The 23,668-nt window shown below is 36.3% G+C and overlaps 1 protein-coding gene across 4 annotated transcripts in view; it reads left to right on the forward strand.

Moving 5' to 3' along the window:
• The window catches only part of AKAP6 (A-kinase anchoring protein 6), a 599,311-nt gene that overhangs the window by 488,404 nt on the left and 87,239 nt on the right, over positions 1–23,668 (forward strand). For all 4 annotated transcript variants that reach the window (XM_049705377.1, XM_049705376.1, XM_049705375.1 and 1 more), the window contains 2 exons: positions 17,578–17,724; positions 20,786–21,010. In XM_049705377.1, the coding sequence (XP_049561334.1) occupies positions 17,578–17,724; positions 20,786–21,010 (372 nt within the window). The remainder of the gene's footprint in view (positions 1–17,577; positions 17,725–20,785; positions 21,011–23,668) is intronic.

Consider the following 23,668-nt stretch of genomic DNA (forward strand, 5'->3'; position numbering starts at 1 on the left):
TTTTGGAAAACTACCATAACAGGGATAATTTCTAATTTTTTTAAAATAAATTTATTTTATTTATTTATTTTTGGCTGCGCTGGGTCTTCATTGCTGTGAGTGGGCTTTCTCTAGTTGCAGTGAGCAGGGTTACTCTTCGTTGTGGTGCACAGGCTTCTCATTGCGGTGACTTCTCTTGTTGCGGAGCTCGGGCTCTAGGCGCGCGGGCTTCAGTAGTTGTGGCACACAGGCTCAGTAGTTGTGGCTCGTGGGCTCTAAGAGCACAGGCTCAGTAGTTGTGGTGCACGGGCCTAGTTGCTCCACGGCATGTGGGATCTTCCCAAACCAGGGCTTGAACCCATGTCCCCTGCATTGGCAGGCGGATTCTTAACCACTGCGCCACTAGGGTAGCCCAACAGTGGTAATTTCTAAATGCCATGTTATTTTTAGTTCATCTCAGATAGTAGTCATAAATACATATATTATGAGCCTTCTTGGACCCTTTCCTTTCCATTTTACTTTTATTCAGTAGTAGATAACTCTTCTTTTTTTTCAGATTTATATAAAATTTCATTTGTTTTTAAATGAATTTTTATTGGAGTAGAGTTGATTTACAATGTTGCGTTAGTTTCTGCTTACAGCAAATTGAATCAGTTATACATATACATATATCCACTCTTTTTTACATAGCTATTCAATCAGGTTCTCAACAGTGTCCTTTGCTAAATCTGTTATGGAAGTTCAGCTTTCTCTTTGACATCTTATTTTCCACACATTTTAATTTTCCTACCGTTTTCTTTAGGCAGAGTTACCAAATGTTCCTCAGATTTCTTGACAGTGTAGAATAGATATATTTATTTATATTTCCATTGAAAATGGGTCACTTCACATCATATGAACAACCTGTTCTTACCTTCTGCTTGTGTTACGGTATGTACACCCCTGGTTTGTATTTCATTCGTCACATTGGATGTCATGGCAAATATGGCTAAAGGCATTTAGCTGTCTATGACAAAAAGACCAGAATGGTCTCTAGGGTATTTTGGTAGAGAATAGGCTCACATTTGAATTCAAAGTCAGCCCTGGGAGACCTAGTGACAGACGATCACACTAATTCCAAATTCCCTACTGGGGCTACTTCTCTGGAGAGCTATCTGGTTAAAGGCGGATTCATATTTACTTGGGGAAACATTGATTTCAAGTTTTTTTCTACTTTCCAAACTGTACTAATTAGTATCAAGCCCCACTAAGAATTTATGAAATTTGCATCACTTTCTGTGTGCCTACACACAATGATATTTCCTACCTTAATTCTCCTTTCTCACATATATTTTAAAAATTAAATATGTCATATGTTCTAATACATGTATTAGGAATTAATGGTTGAATAATTCCACCCTTACTTTAAAAAGTAAGGAAGGGTAAGGAATGCTGCTGTCTGACTATGAAGATGAGGTAATAAGCATTTGTTAGGTATTACTATATTCTATGGAGAACAAACTAAAAGGAAGGTTATCCTTTTCCATAGTAATTTATAATCCATTTAGAAAAATAAAACCAAAAAACATGAAATTACAGCCAAGATAGCACATTTGTGTGGTATAAAAAAAGTGCTGGGCTTCCCTGGTGGTGCAGTGGTTGAGAGTCCGCCTGCCGATGCAGGGGACACGGGTTCGTGCCCCGATCCGGGAAGATCCCACATGCCGCAGAGCGGCTGGGCCCGTGAGCCATGGCCGCTGAGCCTGCGCATCCGGAGCCTGTGCTCCGTAACGGGAGAGGCCACAACAGTGAGAGGCCCGCGTACCGCAAAAACAAAACAAAACAAACCAAAAAAAAACGTGCTCGTCTTAGAACACCTTTGTAGAAGAAATGAAATTTGAACTGGACCTTGCCAGATAGAATTTTAATAAGTTGAATGGAGACAGGTGCATTGCAGAAGAATGCAAGATGGGAAAACCCCTCAGATTTGGGAATTAGTTTGACATGCTCCTAGGCCTTTACCAAAATCAGGAAGACACACTGGGGAAGAGTAACAAACCAATGGCAAATCACAATAGCTTTCAGCCATGTGTTCAGTGGAAGTCAATAAAAGGCAAGGTTTTTCTCCTACTGAATTTTGATTCCTAGATTCAGTGTTTTATTTAGTGAAGGGAAGTTTTACATAAATATACAAACTAGGGGCATAAAAGAGATGAGAAAAGTTATGCCACAGGTTATTTTTTTTAGCGTGCAGCATTTGGATCAAGTGTGAACAAACACTTGAATATAGTGCTTATTATGTAATAGGAATTGTCTAGGACATTGCATATATTAGCACATTTAGTCCTCAGAGCAACCTTATGAAAGAAGTATTAATATTATCCCTCAATGAGCAACTAAGGCGTAGAGAATTACACAGCTAGTAAGCAATGCAAGCAGAATTTAAAAATGGGCAATCTGATTCCAGGCATATATTTTCTTTTTTTTTTGGCCTAACTCTTTGAAACTCATTAGTTCACAAATTAAAATGTTTGGCATGGGTCCTTTTCTGTTTCCATGTTTATAGAACTTGGTTATTAAATGGTCATGTGTGTATAGATTTTGAGAAGTAGTATTACTGGGTAATATCAACATGTTCCCTCCTCCCTTCATTAAGGGTAGAGAAAAATAGTAATGCTTTGTTGATATATTTTCTAAAAGATCAGGGAAAAAAAATATATATATATAGTACCTTTTCAATGACTCCCCTCCAGTGTGACTTGTTTTACTCTCTAATGTAGACAATAGTTATAGTACCTTATTTCTAAGACATATAAGAAAAATGAATGGGAAATTTGCATTCTTACTTGCAAATGGGTAACAGACCAAAAAAATCTTATTACAAAAGCCATGTTATTAAAAGTAGAGACTTTTTTTTTAATGATGCATTTTCCACAGAGATTTGAAATTTTGTAGAAACTGACCTATTTACTTCTTAAAATATATCTGTGGTGGGTAAGTGGCGAGTATATCATTGTCCCTGTCTTAAATGGAACAGATTTTACGCAGAAATATGAAACGGCATCCCTTGGACCATGTAGCAAGCCGCCAATATAGCAAAGGCAGAATTAACATTCATGGGGAAGATGGTGCCCAGTGAAGGGGCTCCCTATCGATGGTGCTTAGAGAAAATCCTCGAAATCACAAATTTTAGTACCTATTTATTCTTGAAAAGTGATCCTTTATTATGGATGTAAGCTGTACTAAATGGCCACATCCTGGTACTTCTGCCTCTTTTTGTTCTCATCTCCTCTTAGTGAATTTTTGTAGCCCTTACAATTTTTTAAGCCATCATTATCATATTCTTTCATCTGATTATTTCAGGGAAGTCATTCACTAAAGACCTTCTCTCCAGCCGTGATTTTCTTCCTCTTCTGCAATACTTTTATTTTTATGTAGTTGTTGTGGTTTATTCTCTGCAGACTAGTTATTGTTTCCCCTATCTGTTTAAACCTTTGTAATTTTCCCTATTTACTTATTACTTTCTCTCCATCCATCTCTGCATTTCCTTCATTTTGTTCTCTAAATCTTCTCTCCATCCTCTTCCTTACTTTTATCACTTGTGTGATTGGATACACATACATACACATACACACAAACACAGTATGTTTCTCTTTGATGCGCTGTTTTAGTAAACTTACTTGAATGTTTATGGTAGACTCCCTTACATAACTGGAAAAATGGTTAAAAGCAGTTGTCACAACCAAGGTTTGCTCTTTATAGTCTTAGTTTATACTAATACATTTTTACCTGTACCCCAGAGCTCCTGGATGACAGGTATGACTAACAGTGAGAACTCTCCTATCTGCCCTTTTAGCCTCAGCCTCATGCTGTTGAAGATGTGTGGAGGTTTGGAAGATGAGCCCACACCAAAGTGAATCTGGCTGTAGAAGCTGTAAGGGTGGGGTTCTTAACTGTGTTTTGACTACTCTAAAGTCACTTTGGATGGCATTCTTGACTTTATTTACATTATCCTCCCAGGGCCCACCAATTTCCTCAGATGTCTGGACTGATATCTAAAGACGCATTTTCGGGCTTCCCTGGTGGCGCAGTGGTTGAGACTCCGCCTGCCGATGCAGGGGACACGGATTCGTGCCCCGGTCTGGGAAGATCCCACATACCGCATAGCGGCTGGGCCCGTGAGCCAGGGCCACTGAGCCTGCACGTCCGGAGCCTGTGCTCCGCAACGGGAGAGGCCACGACAGTGAGAGGCCCGCGTACCGCAAACAAACAAATAAATAAATAAATAAATAAATAAATAAATAAATAAATAAATAAAAATAAAGACGCATTTTCAAGAATAACAGAATGGCCTAGCAAACTAAGCTGAAATTCTTCCAGAAAATTCTGTTTCTGCCTTTTAGCATGGTCTTATTGACCTTGGGCAAGTCACTTAACGTCTGTGCATCAATTTTTAACCCGTAAGACAGAAGTGATATTACTAACTTTCCCCATGGGTTTGCCGCGTAGGAGAACAAAAAAGAGAAAAATCCATTGAAATGACAGTGAAGCTTTTTGAGGCTGAAGCAAGACACAGTACTTAAAGCTTAAAGCCTAAAATCTTTAAAGTTTATTTTCTTAAAAGCTCTGTCTGGTAACTATGGACATGTACCCCAAAGAAACAAAGAAGAGAGGCTAGAACAGAAAGGCTTTTAAGTCTATAGCAGTCTCGTGTTAGAACTAGAAATTGGAGCCAGCCTCTTGCATTCTGATCAAATATTATTGCTGTGAGAAAACACTGAACTCATAAAAGGTGTCCTTAAATATTTAAAGAGCTGCTGTCACCTTCCTCTTTTCTTTGATACATTTTATAGGAGCTTTTCTTATATTAACCATTCCTGGCCATGGGAAACAATTAAATTTGTTCACTGTTTCTAAAAATTCTATACGGGATGCTTTAACAAAATAAGTTTTATTGAGCATTAAATTCAAAGAGAAATAAGGCAATCACCTGCTACTCATTTCTGTGTACTATATAATTTTACCTGGCATATATTTCAACAGCCTGATACAGGCTCACCTGGTCTTTTAGGAGAAATTCAAATGAATAAATATTTTCCAACTACCTTCTATATCTAAGCCATAATGCTTAGAGTTACAGCAGATAGAGGGTCAACAAAACATGGCCCCTGACCTTATATACTCCATTGCAGGAGCTTATATCCTAATTCTGAAACAACATTCATCCTCATCTGATGTGAAGACACCCAGAGTACTCTCAAAAAGTGGCCTAAGAGATCGAATGTTTTATTATACATGGACTCAGGCAGTCACCAAGAAGAACCCCATGGCATTATGGATCTATTAAGATTATAGATGTTAAAACCCTTTGAAAGGTTAAAAACACCCTACCAAAGAAAAGTCATGGTGTGAATACATAAAGGTATGAGGGCATTTCTCTTGTGTTTTCAGAGCAGACAACCCTGGAAATGTTTTGATTGGCTCTGTCTTACCACCTTCATGGTGAGTTCTAGACATGCTTCTCAGTGCTGGAGTCCATGGCCCCTAGGGAATGCCCATATGCACTAAATTTGAAAAGATTGTTTTTGATGATGACAGTATGGGGGACAGTGCTTTCAGCCTTCATTTAGGCCACTGATTTTCACAGATTTTCAAAGTTAGCATGTTCGGCAGTAATATCTTTTTGATACACTACAATGGCTACAGTGTTCTACTTCTCATTTTTCTTGTCATCCTCAAAGAGAAAGCAGGATACTCTCTTTGGAGAAACATTATCAACAGAGTTAACGTAAGAAATCTATAGTTTCTTCCTCATGAGATTCATTTGGCGTTATGTTTGAGGTGAGCAACATCTTGGCAACTGCTTTAGTTTAAAACTCTATGTGATTTGGGAAAAGCACGTTTCAGAATGTTTAATTCAGTGATACAAAAGGCACTAATGAAATATGCATGTATGAATTTTATATCATATTAGTTCCCTCTTTCTTGAAATCTGAATAAAAGCCAAACATCTGGATTACGTTTGAAAAGCCTGAATTTCCAATTTTCAGAGAGATTCAATCTATTTTGACATTGCACACTTAGCCTTAACATTTACAGTGTGTTATTAACATTACTTGCAATTGTAAAAAAAAAAGTCCAGATTTAAACAAACTTGGTCCCTCCTAATGCTAAAAATATATCTATATTTGAAATGGCTGCTGCTGCACAACTGTACACATCCATGCTTTAGGCTTCGTCAGCATTTCTATTATAAATGCATTGAACAGGCCTGTAATTCAGCTATAAAGATATGGGGTAAGCTTTGATATATAAATTCTCCCATGATTGTATATTAAAACAACAAAAAGCAGTTCATGTATCACTTAGTTTGAGAAACTATTCATTGACTCAGTGTTTTCTGAAGGCCTCAAATGTTCAAGATACTCCATGGTTGACCAAAAAGGCATGCCCTCATCCTTTGAGAGTTTATTCTTCAAATTTATGACAAATGACAAGATTTCTATTTTTGTAGATATTTGGGTATATTTTGGCAGCTGGACTAAAGGCAAGTGAATACTTATGGTCATAATTCAGAGAAGTAAATATGGATGCTAATGCTTTATCTCATTTCATTATCTTAGTTTTTTTTAAGACAGAGCTGGTCAATTGAGTTTTAGGAGATGAGGCAAGAAATTCTATGTGCAACAAGAGATCAAGGGCAACAGAAGAATGTGACGTTGTATTTGAAGTTTGCATAATAGTAAGCCTCAGTGGGCTTTAATTTATTACACTTAAATTTTTACTGGATTTCTTGTCGCATATATTAGGTGAATCTCATTCTTTTGTGACATACAGAGAACAGCTTACAGTCAAGGACTTCCCTTTTCTTATTTTGCTTTATTAAAAAAAATCAGTCTATTAAGTTATATAGTAGTATCCAATTAAACAAAAATAAATGTGATTGAAGGCATTTGTTTAGGTTGGGAGATGGGAAACAAAAGAAATGGTATTTTAAATTAGAAACTTTTTTAAAGGAGAAGACTGAGTTTCATTACATTAACTGCTGCTCCTCGTGTCTTTTTTCTTTTTTTTTTTCCATTCTACACTGCATACTCTAACAGATATTACATAATTGCATAACTATTCTTACTATTTGCTGACATGACATTACAACAGCCCTGATAGGGTATATCATAATGAAACTGTAATTAGAACAGTCATGATGTATTATGGCAATGATCCACATCGTCACTGAAGTGCATTGGAATGAACAGAAAACCCATTGAGATGTGCAGATTTTCGACATAATACAGCAGAACCATGAAGCATGTAGGAGAAATTGCATGTAGGAGAGAAATAGCATGTAGGAGAAATTGCCATTATGCCCACACTGCTGGCAGCAAGAGTTATAACACGTTTCCTAGATATCTGCTAGAGAAAGTTCTGATATATATCAATGGAAGAAAATTTTTGAGAGTGGTATTTGTGAAGTTTGTCTTTAAAATATCTACAGGAAGGACTTCTTGAAATATGGGCCTAACTGCATAAATTGTATAGTAGAAGTTTCCTATATCCTAAAAATATTTAGTCAAAAACAGGACCCAAAAGGTTTCCTTAAGTTCAGGAATTCATCAAATATGCCTCTAAAGTAGGACAGATTGAAGATGATCTGAGAATATTTCAGTCAACCTTGCCTTTTCTTTTTGTTCTCTGTATTTGAGCTTAGATTGTATAGCTTACATTTTATGTGGTTGTGTCTTTGCTCCACTGTTGGTCTCCTGGGTTTCTCTGCATGAGTATCTTATATCTGAGTCTCTTTCCAGCAAGTGACAGCTTCTCCTTAACTTGCTGTTTTTCAGTCTTGGCATTTCTTCTGCACATAATAACGTGATTGTTATGGCTGATCTGGTAAATGTGGGCCCAAAGAAGCTCAACTTTCTAAAATAGGGAGGAATTCTAGACTATCTTCTAGACCAATCCTCATTCAGTGCCTCATTATCCCATAAAATATCCCAACTAGGTAGACTTCTGGTCTCTGCCTAAGTAAGTCTGGTGAGTGTGAACTCACTATCGCCCAAGCTTTCTTTCTTCTTGTGCTTCAGTCTTTGATCCCAGGCTTGACCTCTGAGGTCAGATGAAACAAATTAATGTTTTCTATTTACTCCTGTAAATATTCCAAATCTGCTAACATGTTTTTCCCTCTCTTCTGTCATATTCAACTCTTATTTATCTCTCGGCTGAATATCTATCTCTGGCTTCTTCCACAGCCTGCTCCCTGGAGAAGTGTTGAATCTTCTCCCTTCCTTAAGTGCTCTCCTTTGGATATTTAATACATTGCTTAGGTCCCTCTCGGAACATGGAACCCAATGAGAACAAGGACTACAGGTTTGGGCCTAGTAAACCATAGTCAAGCTGACCTGTCTGCTACCTTTCTTTTTTTTTTTTTGACCCTGGGTTTGTCTCAGTTCAGCCCCGAATATATTTCTTTCTTTTTTTTTTTTTACATTCCTTCCACTGTCTGTTGACTCATTGAACCTAAAGACAATTGAAACCTAGTCACCTCCATTCTTTGTGCAATTTCTGTATTTCTATTTTTTTTGTGAGGGGAGGGGATGGTTATTAACTCTGTCTGGCTTGATATTTGTCCTATCTCCTTCTTCAGTTTCATCTACTATGCCAGCATGTTGTGTTCTCTTTGGAGTCTAGTATCATCGTCTAAAAGAGACACTGCAAAATAGTTGCCTGCAAATTCAGATCTAACTCAGAGACGTAGGTTGACGTGTACAGTGTTAAAAATTTTTAATTCAACATAAAAATTATAAGATTTCACATAAAAATATACATTCTGTCTTCTCTTCAGATGTGTACCTGGCCATACAGAAGCCATATTGAAGCCATATTCCTACACAGGAACAGTTGGCAGAGCTGAGTAGAGAAACTTGTGCTCTCCTGTCCTCTGTAATCCACACTACTTCCTCTTATTTTCCCTTGACTGGAATCAAATGTTAGTAATCATCACATTTATGCATTTTCTTTTAGTAGAGAAAAATATCAATAGTTCTCTCTTTCTATGACCCTAGCAATAGTTAGAGTATGAAAGATAGAAGATGACTTATCTATACTCAACTCCTGTACACTAGATGCCAGGTAGTGGGCTGCTGGATCTGGTTAGTTCTAGCTTTTGAGAGCTGATTGTCAAACATTCAGGAATTTTGCCAGCAGTAGCAACCATTGGTAGCTTGGAATCCACCATGATGGGAATATTTACACCAGGGAAATCACTCCCCCAGGGAGCCAGCTTACTAGTATACCACTACCTGTAGGTGCTTGAGTTTATGATATCTGAGCTAAAATATTTATTCTTCTTTATTCATAAATGAGATTAGTATAATCTGGCAATCTAATCAACATGCCATATACAAATATGTTCACTAATAAAAATAGTGAATAAGACTAAACCAAAAAAAGGGCCCTATGGCATGACATATCTATTAAGCAGTGATCTTTACAAATGGCTGTTCAACAGGTTCTTAGCAAAATTCCTTGTACTTCTGTACTTCTAAATGATTGCATCCTTCTGCTCACTTTATGCTTATGAAAATCTAATAGAAGCTTATATACCTGATCCAGGGATCCACATCCTTGCTGTAGGGATTTAAGTCATTAGATTTGGGGTGTATGTTCTTAGCAATTTAATTATGTTTAAAGTCTGGTTAGTAGTGTAGTAAATAACTGGTATTGCTCCAAAATTGCATCGAGAAGGTAATAGGATTGAATCTCTGCACAAGTTGACACTCAATTAAAATTTCTGTATATCCAATGAGTTAGCCAGTCCTTGGCTGGGGAGCTAGAACAAATGCCTTCCTCCTTAAGCCGATCACTTCAAAACAGCAAAATTTACAATAAAGTCAAATCAAGACTCAGTGCATCAACTAAAATTTGAGTTTGGCTTATCAAATATGGATCAAAAGCAAGGAAGAGACCAGAGAGCCTTCACGATATTTCTTTCTTAAATTCTTCTATTTTTTATTGACACTGGAGGAAAAATAACACATTAAAACCTCCTTACTGAATTACTGTCCTAAACCAATAGATCCATGGGGCTTGTTCAGCTAAAAGCCACAACAGACTTTGTAATGCAATGATGTAATCTTGGCTTTGTGTCATTTATATTCAACCTAAAAAAACCAATTTTCCTGAATAGACAGGCTGACAACAATATTGTTCGGTGTGGGTTTTTATTTGGATTCTTTCCAAATGGTTCACATGCCTTCACCGTAACACATCATGCCTGCTTACATCTTTTTTTTTTTTTTTTTTTTTTTGCCTGAATTCCAAAGTTTTCCCCTTTTACTAGCTATTTTTCTTTTAAGGTCTCAGTTATGTTTGTAAAACTAACCAGCTCCACCACAAAATTAGGATGTATCTTGCAGAGTGCATTCATTTTACTTTTTGCATATTTTTCCCGAGGTCATGTCAAGGTTAGTTTGAATTCCATCCTACATTAAGACTTCTTTCACAGCTATTTAGCTCGGCAGCCCACTCCCCGCTGGGGTCTGCCCCTTGGGCACGTCAAAGCTTCAGACCTGACAAATCACACGCAGATGAAGCTGTACAGTTTTTTAAACAGTTTCATCGGTAACTTTTTTTCCTTTTTCACTATCCTTATTCATGTTGAGATTTTTTTTTCTCTGAATTACCATTTCAGGAATGTCGATTTGTATTTGAGACGGTTTGTTTTTACATCAGACTTTCAAACAAGCAATATCAGTTATTTTACAGTAAATCGTACCAATAGCCTTCTATTCACCGAGACTGCAGACCGAAAGACCTACAGACCATTCTTGACTAGTATAACTGTAATTCCATTATTAAAATCTATTTGTAGCAGGAAGCTTAGTGTTGTGAAAGGTGGCTGTATCACAGAGTCTACCGGAATCAGAAAAAAATGTCAACCATAAAAATGCATCCAGTTTATAACATATTATGGGTTGAGCCTGGAAATGTTTCTCAAATGGTTAGCAATATGCTCTTATCAGTATTTTAGCAAATTGTGGCTAACGGTGCAACTCCATTTCCTGTTTAATTGATGAATTTAAAATGCTTGGTTGCTAATGAGTGTATTAGCAAACAATGTTCCCTTCACAGGCTTAAATAGATCAGGATTTTTTAAAAGCAGCTTACTGTCCTTATTTTCATATAAAGAAAAATATTGACTGCCACAGAATTGCTAGATCAACTGAAGAAGTGGTGTAATTATTGCTGTGTAGTCATTTTGGCAATGTCAAACAACCAGATTATAGTTTTCTAGTTCTCATGCTAGAAAATAGCTATTTTCTTTTGCAAACCATGGGCTTTTCATTACACTTTTATTCAGGACAGACAACACCTGAAGATCTTAACGACAGACCAAGTAGAAAACTTAGAAGTAAGAGGGAAAATATATATATTTGAATGATTCTCCTCTACTCGGTCCTGTTTTACACTTAGCTCAGTATGAAAGTACCCATCGAAGGGTCTATAAAATGTGGCTGGTTGAAACTAATTAAAGACAGGTCTAAATAGAAGAAGAAAAGGAAGGGGGATCAAAGGAATTACATTAGGTGTCAGTATGTTGTTTGGAGATATTTCATTTAGATTTTTGTAATTATATTCAGGGAAAAAGCTAAATTCTAAAAATATCCATTTTGTGCCATAATTTCATATTTACGTTATTTTTGCAATAAGATACATGTCAACAGGCAAACATCTTGAAATCATTTCAGCATTGGCGCATTAACACATTTTGGTGAAAAGAGAGGCTTGTGCTTTTCACGCAGTGCATTTCAGTCTTCAATTAATGTGAAAGCACTACAATGGCTATGCAACTTCTCTTGCCTAGTGGTGTACCATTTATCATTGCAGTTTTACATTGACCTTGACACCCACTTCATTAGAATAAAGATTGTCTACCATTTAGGTTACATTGTTCCTCTGCACAGAGACCCCATGCAAATTTCTGTTCAGATAGAAGAGCTGCGAGGCTGTCAGAGGTCATCTGCATTAAATGATTGCAGCTATTTTCCAACTGCTTCTTTTCATTCTACTCAATTCAGGCTAGGAGGATCAATCAAGTCCTCTGCCTGAAACAGTGGGACTGCTGGGAATATAACTGTTTTTGGTAGTAGTGGATATGCCCTAAACATTATTAAATATTTAATATAAACTCATTAAAGGCCATGCAGAGACTTCAGAAAGACATCAAATTTATAGAAAAATCTAAGGGGCTAGAGGACCTTTTAAGAAATAAATAGAAGAATAATAATCAATTTTATAATTTCAGAGTATGATTACAATAGTTCTTAAACTTAGTAAATCTTTTCTGTAGGAGACTTTTTTCTCACCCTAGACCTGGGTAGGGAAGGGACAAGACAGGCAGATTTGGTGTTCTTATGCAGTATTTTACTTAAAATTGGCATTGAAAAGTTTTCAGTCATGGCTGTTTGTTATTTTTGTTCTCTAACAGTGAATTTTGCTCTGGGTATTTATTAAAAAAGCCTTAGGTATTTGTTATGTAAAAGGAATGATTGGAGAAATAAGTTGCCAGGTTTCCTACTTAAGTTTTCTGAGTGATATAATTGGAATTAAATTATTAATGGGGGATACTTTAAAAAAGATTGTTTTATGATCTTCTATTAGGGAATTTGCAATTCATTTTAATATTTGTAGTTTGATTTATATTAAAGATAATGCAATCTATATCCAATTAACAATACATGGCCAATGTAATGTGATTTCCAGATCATGCAAATGAAATAAGCTAGAAGAGGGGGGAAAACTCAATTCTTAACCTCAGATGTAATTTGCTGTGTGAGTTCTGGCAATTTTAAATGACATTGCACTTTTTAATTTTTCCAAAGGCTCAGCAAGCAGATTTATCCCAATCAAGAAAGCCTGTTATCAATTTACAAGGACAATTATAGGAGTCTTTATAATTTCTCTGTGCAGTTATTCGCCATAAATTGCTAATGGTAAAATACAAGGAATTTGCAAGAAATAAAGACTTTTGACAAAACAATAAGACAAACTTATTGTTTGTCTTGGGCTTGAACCCTCGTCTTCAGTCTTGAACATCTTCCCTAAGTGTTGGTGATATTGGCTCCATGTGAAACATCACATGCATTGTGAGATGCTGGACACTGGTGCTTGAAAAAGGGGGCAGTGCAAGAACTGCTGCAAAGGGGACACTGGCCTCTAGCAGATTCCTGCACTCAGCATGTACAGCTGAGCTGTGGACCCTGGACTTTCATATAAAAAGACTCTTTGTTCACCACTGAATGGCATTAGGCATGGACTTGCTGAGGGGCCACCATGAAGCCTCGCATGAGGAGGGCAAACACTAGCCCGAAAACACAATACGGGAGTCATAGACGGACACATCCCTGCATTTTTGTGCAAAAATGCATATTTTCACGCATAATTTTACCAGTGGTTTGGCGTTTTGGTGTGTTCCTAGCATAAGCTTTCTTGTTGATAGACTATAATACATTTTATTTTCTCAGTGTATTTTCTCTACCTGTTGTGTGTTTATGGGAAAGGGGATTATGCTGGATATACAGGTGTTTATGGTATTACTTTGCACTGGGAAAGATAATCAAACTGTAATTATAATAACTAGATCATTTTCCTTGCTTTTACTCTTCCTCATATAAAATCACATGAAGCCCAGTTAAAGAACAGTGTAAGATGTAAATACTCAAACCCTGAAGATACAGCATCTGACAGCCCTATTCTAATAATCAAGAAAATTCTTTGGTTTAATTCTTGTGTTTTTCGTAGCCAAAACTTCACTCTCCGCTCAGCAATGTCTGGTCTCTTTTCAGCATAACCAACAGAAGCACCATACAAAAGTCTTACAATGGATGTCTTAATCTCTCTGTGTGCTTTTTAGAGCATTATTTTGAATTCCATCATGCTGCCTTTTTTCTTTCCTCTTCTGAAGTTTTATTACAACAGCAGAATTCCCAGGGAGCTTTGGGGGCAAGGTTCACATAATATAGCCCTGAAGTTTTGCTTAGGTGGAATCCATCCCCCAATCCTGGCCATCTTTTGATGATCTTTGTATTTCAAAAAGATTCACTGGGTAGAGTCTTGTAGCATTAGCTGTATGTAGTTTATTTTTTATTTTTTTACTTACTAGACGGTGAGCATCGACATCCCTTTCATGACGCTTTCTTTCTCTGACCTCACAGTGACAAGGCATCTTGTTCTTTAACATTGAGGGAGGCAGAAAAATGCTTGAGTTGCTCAATGTGTGCCTTCTATACCAGTTTCAAAATGGCTTATTCTTCTGGTTTCCATGGTGACAATTAACACTGTTTCAAGGCATTGTTGCAGTCTCCATTTGGGCAGAATTTTCGGTGTGATTTTTAACAAAAAAAAAAAAAAAAAAAGGAAAAAAAAGGTTTTGGGGGAAAAATCCCTTTAGCATAACTGTCAAAAAAGTTATCTCAATCAAGTCTTCATGCATTTCTAATTTTATTTACTTCAGAAGTCCTGTTTTGGCTGACTTTGTTTTATAATTCAATTTTAGTATTTGTGCTTTTAAAAAGGAAGCACTGAATAAGAATTTTCTAAAAACTTCTTTAACTCTTAGCTTTAAAAATGAGCTAGTGTTTGTGGTTATTTTTAATTCGGTTTTTAAAGGTTTCTTTATATATCTCTATATACACACAGGAGTGGCATTTAGAATAGGAGTGGCCTGTGTCTTTAATTTAGATCATTCACATATCTATTAGGAGGCTTCATTAGTCAAAATTGAATTGGCCAAGCAAATACACTTAATAATGTAAATACGCCCTTTCAATAGAATATATTTTATTTTTGACTAGACAGGCCCACAGCAGGTGCTGTGGGGAAATTAAATACTGGATGCTTATTTACCTTAGCACTCAAGAAAAGCCGTCTGACTTTAACTTTGTTAATCTCATTTTTGACTATTGAAGAGTAGTCTATATCATAACATCCCTAGACTACAGGGCACAGTGGGGCAACCTCTGCTCACTTACTGCTGTGGACGGAATGAATATGAAGACTAAATTATTTTCTCACCACAGGCTAAAGTAGCCCTACTTGATAGAATGACCGAGAACTGATAGAGCTGACAGTTGATTGTCCCTCTCTAATGCTTCTGAAAATGTTGGAGAGAGAAAAGCAACATACTAACGTCAACAAAAATATAACCCTCTGGCATGATGACATATACAGCTTGAGGCCCTAAATTATATCAGATTCAACCTTCAGAGTGCTTCAAACATTAAAATAAATATTTTCATCTTAAATTACATGACATTCTATTACCTCTCACGCACATACCAATACATCTAACAATTAGCTGTATTCTCTTAGCTCTTATAGTTTGAAGGCATTGTCCATCAATCACATCTTTCATCAGTCTGTTTATACAGTAGGTTACATGGTGACAAAGACAGAGAGCATACTTAAAGACAAGTTTTTTAATGTAATAACCTTTTATAATAGCTGTTGCCGTGACTACCAGTACTAGATTTCATAGAGAAAATTATTTTATTATGTCTAAAATTAAATTGTTTTTAATATTTTTATTATTACAAGACTATGATGTTTATGGGACACATTTAAACTGTTGTCTTTCTTGACTGATCTGCTGGGGAGGAGCTGTTCAAAGTTGGGGTAACGAGAGGAGGTGAGCTTGTTACAAGTGAAAGTGGTAACTGGTCGAGGCTGATCCCGGGTGGCACAGCTGGAGGACTCCCTCTGTCAATTAATGCACATGGCATAAGCAAAAGATTTGAATAGGATTCTTCTACTTGCTTGAAATGCTAGTTCCCCCAATATTATGTCAAAGAAGTCTTACCAAATTAATTATGTAAATCTTTGTCAGCCATATCATCTTTAGATGGAACTCTGCTTACATAAAGCAGATTGCCCTCTCCTCCAATCATTACTCTGATAAATAAAACACTATTTAGGTTTCTAGAATACTTGTTGAGTGTTGAGTCCAGAAAACTCGAGTGGACAGTGTGTTTTATAAGTGTTGTAGTAATGTGGTCTTGGTAATTGCCTGCCATTAGAAAATACAATCAGAATTCCCATGTATCACAGGCCAAATTCTGGAAGAGCTCTAAAGCAACCCTTGATTCTTTTCGTTATGCATATTCATGTAATTTTGGATACTCTGACACCCTGATCAACATTCATTAATACTACGAAATGCTTTAAATCACCTCATTTAAAACATTTTGTTCTGTGATCCACAAATGACTAGCATTTGGAGAAGTTTACATAATACAAATGATGTGCATGTTTAGTGTAAATGAAAGATTAAAATATGAAACTAAAAGTATGCAAACATATGCAGGAAAATGCTGAGGACCTATTAACCGAAACAGGGATTTTACACCTTCTTTTCCTTTAAGCTGCTTCCAATTGTATTTTAGTTTGGGATCTTACACAGTATCATGTTTTCAAGTTGAATAAAATCATCCAAGTGCTTGGGCATGTTTTGAATGTGCTGATTTCCTACTTTGCCCAGACAAAAGCATTTCTTATTAGATCTGGTAAGGTGCTCATCTTAGCTCAGTTAGGACAATGGTGTATTATTACCAAGGACCCCAGTAACCTAACTTCTATGCATTGAAGAAAGAAGTTTAGGGATTGCCAGTATACATTTGGAAATGTGCTAAAGTTGTAAAATATGTTTAATACTCTAACCAGAATCCAGTTTTTCTATTCAGAGTTGTTTTTAGGTGCATATTTAAAAGAATACATCCATAGTCAATTATAGTTGTCCTATAATATAGGACTTTCTAACTATGAAGTTATCCGAATAGAGTTATTTGAAGAGAATCACCCTAGTTAACTGTCACATTAAATAGCACTTATTATCACCAGCAAAACATCCTTTAGGAGACACCCACTTGGCAGTTTGTTAGAATACAACGTATATTGCGGGAAGAGAGTTCTGTAATCGATTGTGATGTTTGGGACATTTTACAGCAATCAATAAGGAAGTGTAGATTTGTAACCATTCTCAAAACACTGTTCTTTTGTTTTTTGTTTTTTCCTCTCTATATGTACCTCTTCTCCAAGCCCACACAGAATTTTTAAGTAAAAGAAAAATGAAAAAAAAAAAGTTAACAGAATTTAGGGGACTTATAGGATAAGGAGAAAGTTACACGCTTTTTAGGGATCATTTTATTTGTACCACTCTGAGACTAGTCCTTTGGGAGGCAGAGATGGGTGATGGGCAGTACTCTGGAGCCAAATGTTGGCCAAAACTAATTTTGATATTAAATCCCTCTAGACCAGGTATGTTCCTATTTGGAGTATTTTAAGATAAAGATCAAATGTGTGTACAAACTTTAGTTTGGAAAGACATAAATCGTAGTCAACTAAATGGAATACCTTGGATGTTTGTGTATATGTGAGAAATTTGTATATTTTTAACTGTTTTCAGCAATTTTTCTCAACTACTCAAGTTTCTTAGTTTAGCCTCCCCATTAATTTTATTGGAAACACAAACTTTTAACACCCATGAGCCTCACTAACTCTGTGCTCAAAGATTTTCTAAGAACACCTCTTTCCCTAATGGTATCTTTTTTTCTCTTCCCGTTTTAGCGATACAGTGTGGAAATGTCCATCAGGGACCTGAAAAAGACGGAGCTGCTTAGTAAGGTTGAAGCTTTGAAGAAAGGTGGCGTTTTACTACCAAATGATCTCCTTGAAAAAGTGGATTCAATTAATGAAAAATGGGAACTGCTTGGGGTATTTGCATTTTTATTACTGTTTGTAGGTTATGTGTACATTTTTTGTGAGGCACCCTGTCTGATTTCTAATTTGAGGCACAAATATCTCTCTCTTTCAATTCACTACCTGCATTTCTAACAAGCTATTCATGCTATTATGGGGGAAAAACACAGCTTTTCCTCTTCTGTTTTTTTTTTTTTTTTTTTTTTTTTACTCTGAACTTGTCTTCTCTCAGATTTTTAATAATTTTGGTTCTTTAATACGTAAAAAGGTAAGTAAAATATGCCATGTATTATGGGCATGCACCAAGTCAACTATAATACAGTATATCCTGATATACACTGACTGTCATGCTTGAATGAATGTTAATAGAATTTATTCTGAAGGTACATGTTAGAGACATCCACTGTTTAACTATTTACTGTACCCTTCAGATGAAAAGTGGAGTTGTCACTATAGCTTTCAAGTCACACTAAAGCCACAAAAACAAAGATGCAAACTTGACCCAAATCTGAATTGCAGAATTAAATCGGCCTCTGTTTTGTGCCTCAATTTCCAGCTCACTTTTAACAAAAGCCAAAAAAAAAAAAAAAAAAGTTTCATGTAATTCATTTCACGCAATGATGGGCTGGGTCTCAGCCAAAGACTGAGATGCAAGAATCTGGCAAAAAGGCAATATAGAGATTCTGTTATCCAGAGACCAGGATGGCACTGTGCAGGAGACAGTACTGTCCTTTTGTAGGAAGACAGCTGAGAGAGAGAGGTTAAACTGTATTTTTTCATCAACTTCTCTCCTAAATTGCCTTCACTTCAAATCAAGGGTAAGCTAAATTTGTCAATTACTTAAATGATTAATTATAACAGCTAAGTATGGGTGGTGTCAGTTATGGAGCATGATTTTGCATGCCTTCCCTTTCCTGCCTTTTAATTTTTAAAGAAATAATACTCCAAAAATATTTTGAATAAAAAGCTCTCCATGTACCTTGATGACTTGGAGGAATGCCAGTGTTCAGTTTATGCCATGCTTAATCTAGGTGATTAAAAAACTGCAAGTTGAAATCCTTGCTTTCTCATTTAAATTCACCACACTCTGCAATCGTGCAAAGTAACTTAAAACGTTAAAAGTTTTTACTCTGACCTATTGTTACATTACTTTTCAATAGTAATTAATGGCTTTCATTTTATAATATGGTGATTTAAATCAGAACCTACTAAATTCTACAGAATTCATGGATCTCATACAGGAGAAATGCGGTTAGTGTCTGACATTTTAAAAGACTGTTTACTAAATAGATGAGAGCAGCAACTTTATATGCTTGATAGATAAAGCGATAGTCTGCCTGTGCTGTATTTTCACATATCTATTTCTAATTTGATAAATAATTAACAATAATCTTTTTGGAAAATTGTTTGAAGTATGTCATGTATATAGCTCCCTAAACAAAAATTTTAAATCAAGATAACATTAAAAAAAGAAACAGAATATTTAGCTATCCTTTATGAGGCAGATACCTTAAAAATGGTTGTCATTTTAACAAAAATATCATTCGAATGCAGTACGCAGAGTTTTGTAATGATTTCTGGGGAGAGAAGGGTGCTGGGAAGATTTTAACAAAACCTGTGCTACACTACCACCACCAGGCATACTGCTTTAATTGGCATGATTACATTTTAATTGGCATGAAAAAAAATTAAAGACAAGGATTTTAACTTCTAACAATAGTAAAATAGAGGGATATGGTTTTTAATATTACTTTCATCTAAGGTGAACAGTGTGGAATGGAAATACATTAGAATGAAATGTCAGTGGTGCGTACAGTTTAATCTGTGAAATTTTGTCCCCTGTGCTGCATATTACTCTGTCTCAATTGCATATTAAACAACCCTATCAAGGCAGGCATTGGCATCTGCTGTGCTGACACAAATTGTGAATTAAATGAAATTGATGTCCTCTGTCGTATATTTATGAAGATGGACCATTCTCTGAAGTATTCTGTTTATGAAGAATTTATGATTGCAAACTGTTCCAGAACAAAAAAGTGGCAATAAATTCTTTTTTGTGACCCTACCCTCCAAGGGCATTGATTTCACCTCCTGCTGCTACTTTTGTTACAGCATAAAAACAGTAGCTAAATCTGGATTCCACTGAGGGTCTTCAAATTATCAATATTTGCACCATGAAAATACAAGGGTGTTGCCACGAAAGGCGATTTTTCTCCTAAAGATACCATTTACGGAACACTACACAGCAGATGAATGTTTGTTGACTTAATTTTATTTGTGTTTTAAAGCCTATTTTTGTAGCTTTAATTCATCATTATAGATTAACTCGTCCTGATTCTCCAGAGTGTTTTCCACCAAAAAAAAAAAAAAAAAAAAAAAGCCTTTCCTGACTGTACCTTCATGCCATAGTGGTTCATCTAAGCAGGCTTCTAGCATAGTGGATTGGGGCTTATTTTAACACATATTTTAGAAAGTCTAGCATCCACAAATGCAAAGTGGGAAGAATTGAAGGGTTGAACAATTTCTAGGTCAGGTAAAATCAACAGCACCAAGGAGGCTACCCCTTCTTAACAGTCCTGTGTCATAAGGTTTAGGGAATTGTACCTCACAAAACAAAAAAAAAAAAAAGGAAAAAAAAAGGGATTTAATTCTCCATGCATAGTCTACTCTTGGCCTCTTTAGTATATTGATTAAACTCAAACTTCTATCTCCTGAAAATTTTTTGCAGAGAATTTTTACTGTAAACTCCTTTCATGAGAATTGAAATGAGTTTTTATCAGTGACCATGGTGAACTTTTGGGTCAAAGCTCCTTTCTGTTAGAGGAAATTAGAAGTGAATGACGTCTTCGTAAGCCTCTAGTGGTAGTCAGAACAACACCCACGGCTCAAGAATCGAATCCTAAATGGAACATTGAGCTAATCTGAACTGAATGTCAGTTGTGAGGTGGGAGGTGCAGCAGACACCTTCCAGGTGGCTCTTGTCACCAGCCAAACTGTGATACGTATTTGGTACCTATGCTAATCAATGTTTTTGTTTTTTGCTGTTTTTGTTTTTGTTTTTAATCTGATGCATTAGAAAACCCTAGGAGAGAAGATCCAGGACACAATGGCAGGGCACAGTGGGTCGGGTGCACGTGACCTGCTCTCTCCTGAAAGCGGAAGCCTGGTAAGGCAGCTGGAGGTCAGGATCAAAGAACTGAAAGGGTGGCTAAGAGATACAGAGCTTTTCATCTTCAATTCCTGTCTGAGACAAGAAAAGGAAGGAACAATGAATGCTGAGAAACAACTGCAATACTTTAAGGTAATAAAAAACAATCAAAGTTTATAAAAAGCTTTCTTTATGGTAGGGATAAAATATTTATCAAGTACGTAAAGTATTATACCCGTGTATCTATGTATCACTGTGCTCTTAAATGTTTCCTTGAATTTATAGGCACCCTCCACATTTCTTATATGCCAACGTCTGTGTGTGTATAAAGATGAACATTAAGCGTATCAAATATACATTGTATAGGGGAAATCTCTGCTGCTTGTGTGTTTTGTGCAACGCCTGTTGAAGGAGGGCTTTGATAAATTAAAAGCAGACCAGCAAACACTAAAGATTACTGAGGACTTTGAAAGGCAGACCTAAATGTTCTATAAATAATGTGGCTAAAAATACTTCCATAAATTGATATGATAAAAACACATGATTTAAGATAAGACCATTAATGCTAACAAAAGGAAACATAATTTTTATACATGAAAGAATCAACTATTTATGGAAGGAAGAAATAAAGTAAAAGTGTTTCCTACATTAGAGGCATTTTCCACTCTAGAAAAATGTCAAACTTAGCCACATGGCTGTGTACGTGTTCGCTGTATGTCCATGAAGAAGAAGCGTTTGTTCCCATGGTTTACACAATATCTATTCAAAAGCAGTTTAAAGTTGAAATCTTTGTTCTCATTGGCCACACTGGCCTGTACTGCTTGAACCCTCCTGTAACTGCAGTGATTATTCGAACTCTGGCTGGTGTCAGCCCAAGGCTTTGGGGTTGCAAACATGAATTTGCTGGCTTAACAGATCTGAAAGAGGAGAAAGGGGAAAATCCAGAAGGAAAGAACTTCTTGAGACCAAGCAACTATTTCTTCTCAAAGCCTTCTAGGACCAGGTTTTAGTCATCTCACATTCTGCTCTGCAGTCTTCCAGCAATCTGCATATCAGAGAACGTAGTCATATGTAGTTCACCTTCCCTCTGCCAGACAGACAGGCCCCCCTTGCTCACCTGCATAACCCAAGAGGAGGCCCCCTCCAAGGTAAGACCACAGTACTTCTCAGTCAACTGTCTGCATTACACATCTACACACTGTTTTACTTGAACTCCTTGTCTGCCACTGAGTTGAAGTTAAAACCAGAAGTTAAAAAGTCTCTTGCCAAGGCAAATGGGTTTCGCTATCTAAAATCTAACATCCAGATGATTTGTTACTTCACCTCCGCTTGTTTCACTCTAACCCCCCCCATTGCAGGGAGATGGAGTCTTCAGATATTTCCCTCTGTGTTGTTTGAACTTAACAGGTACCATATAAAACATCCCGGTCATCAGTAGGCTAGATGTTGTGAAATTTATTTTCTCTCTATAGTATCTATATCGCAGCTTTAGTGAACTGGTTAATGGCCCCAGTCAGTCGTGTGACCTTGATCATATTTCTTGTGTGATCCCTGGTGCCTCAGTTTCTTCATCTATAAAATGGGATGCTGGTAATATTTATCTTATGCGGTTATGAGTTCATACATGTAAATCATTATTTCTACTTTTTGTAATGGTGCATTCGTAAAGGATAGAAATCTCAACATTATAAGCCCAAAGATGTTACATAAAAATTGGGCGCTGCCAAATGATATTAGCTTTATGCTTTAGGCTTATACAGTGTCCTCAACATTATCTTCAGCTAGGTCCTTGTAACAAATTTAAAAGAGATTAAGAGACACAGAGAGAGACAGAGAAAAATCTCTAGGCTTCCAAATCATTGAATAATTCTTAAAGAGTTCTAGTCGTTTGCTAACAAATACTTTGTAGCCACTAGGGAATATTCACTACCCCTAATTCATTATTTACCATGTGCATCTTAGTGCCTGAAAATAATCATAGAATTTTTCTTTCAAAAGTACCAGAGATTATCACATGCTTTTTGCTCTTTTATTTCTTCAAAGCATGTTTATGTTTTCAGTATCACCATTCATTAAACTCACTACATTTATGCCTGACTCTTATTTTATTTAGCTATTTTTAAAATAAAATAATAAATAGAGACTTTCCTACTCCAAACAACAGGCAGGATCTTGATGGTGATGTATACCTCATCATGTGTTTTTCCCAGCCCTATTCCATCCCCTTCTATCCTTACCTAAGATAATCATGATCCTGAATCCCATGTTCTTTATTTCCTTGCTTTCCTCTAGTAAGAAAGAATATTTTTAATTTTAGTTGTTTTTAAACTTATTAAAAGGTAATCATGCTGTATGCTATCTTTTAGGACTTCTTTTTCATTTAACATTATAATGCCAAGATTCATTCATCTCACTGAATATGGCTGTAATTCACTTACTTTGACATTGCGTAATATTCCTTTGTGAATATATGTGTATATACATATAAAGCTAACAGCAACTTATGAGGTTGGTATTAGGATCCCAATTTTGCAGATATGGAAACAGGCACATGGAGGTTAAGTTTTGTGTGTCCAAGGCCACATATAATGAGTGGTAGAATTAGGTTTTAAATCCAGAACTGTCTGACTCTAAAGCCCATTCTCTGAACTACTATGCAAAATTGGTATTTATTGGTATTTACTGGATGCCCTTACATGCCAGGTGACTCAATGGGAAGAGCAGGACAGAACTAAATATCATTGTTTCTTTGTGGAAGGTTTATTAGTCACAATCTTCAGCAATTTGGCCAGAATAGCAAATGGCTGTAGC

Source organism: Orcinus orca, chromosome 2 (genome assembly GCF_937001465.1).
Source record: "Orcinus orca chromosome 2, mOrcOrc1.1, whole genome shotgun sequence".
Lineage (NCBI taxonomy): Eukaryota > Metazoa > Chordata > Mammalia > Artiodactyla > Delphinidae > Orcinus > Orcinus orca.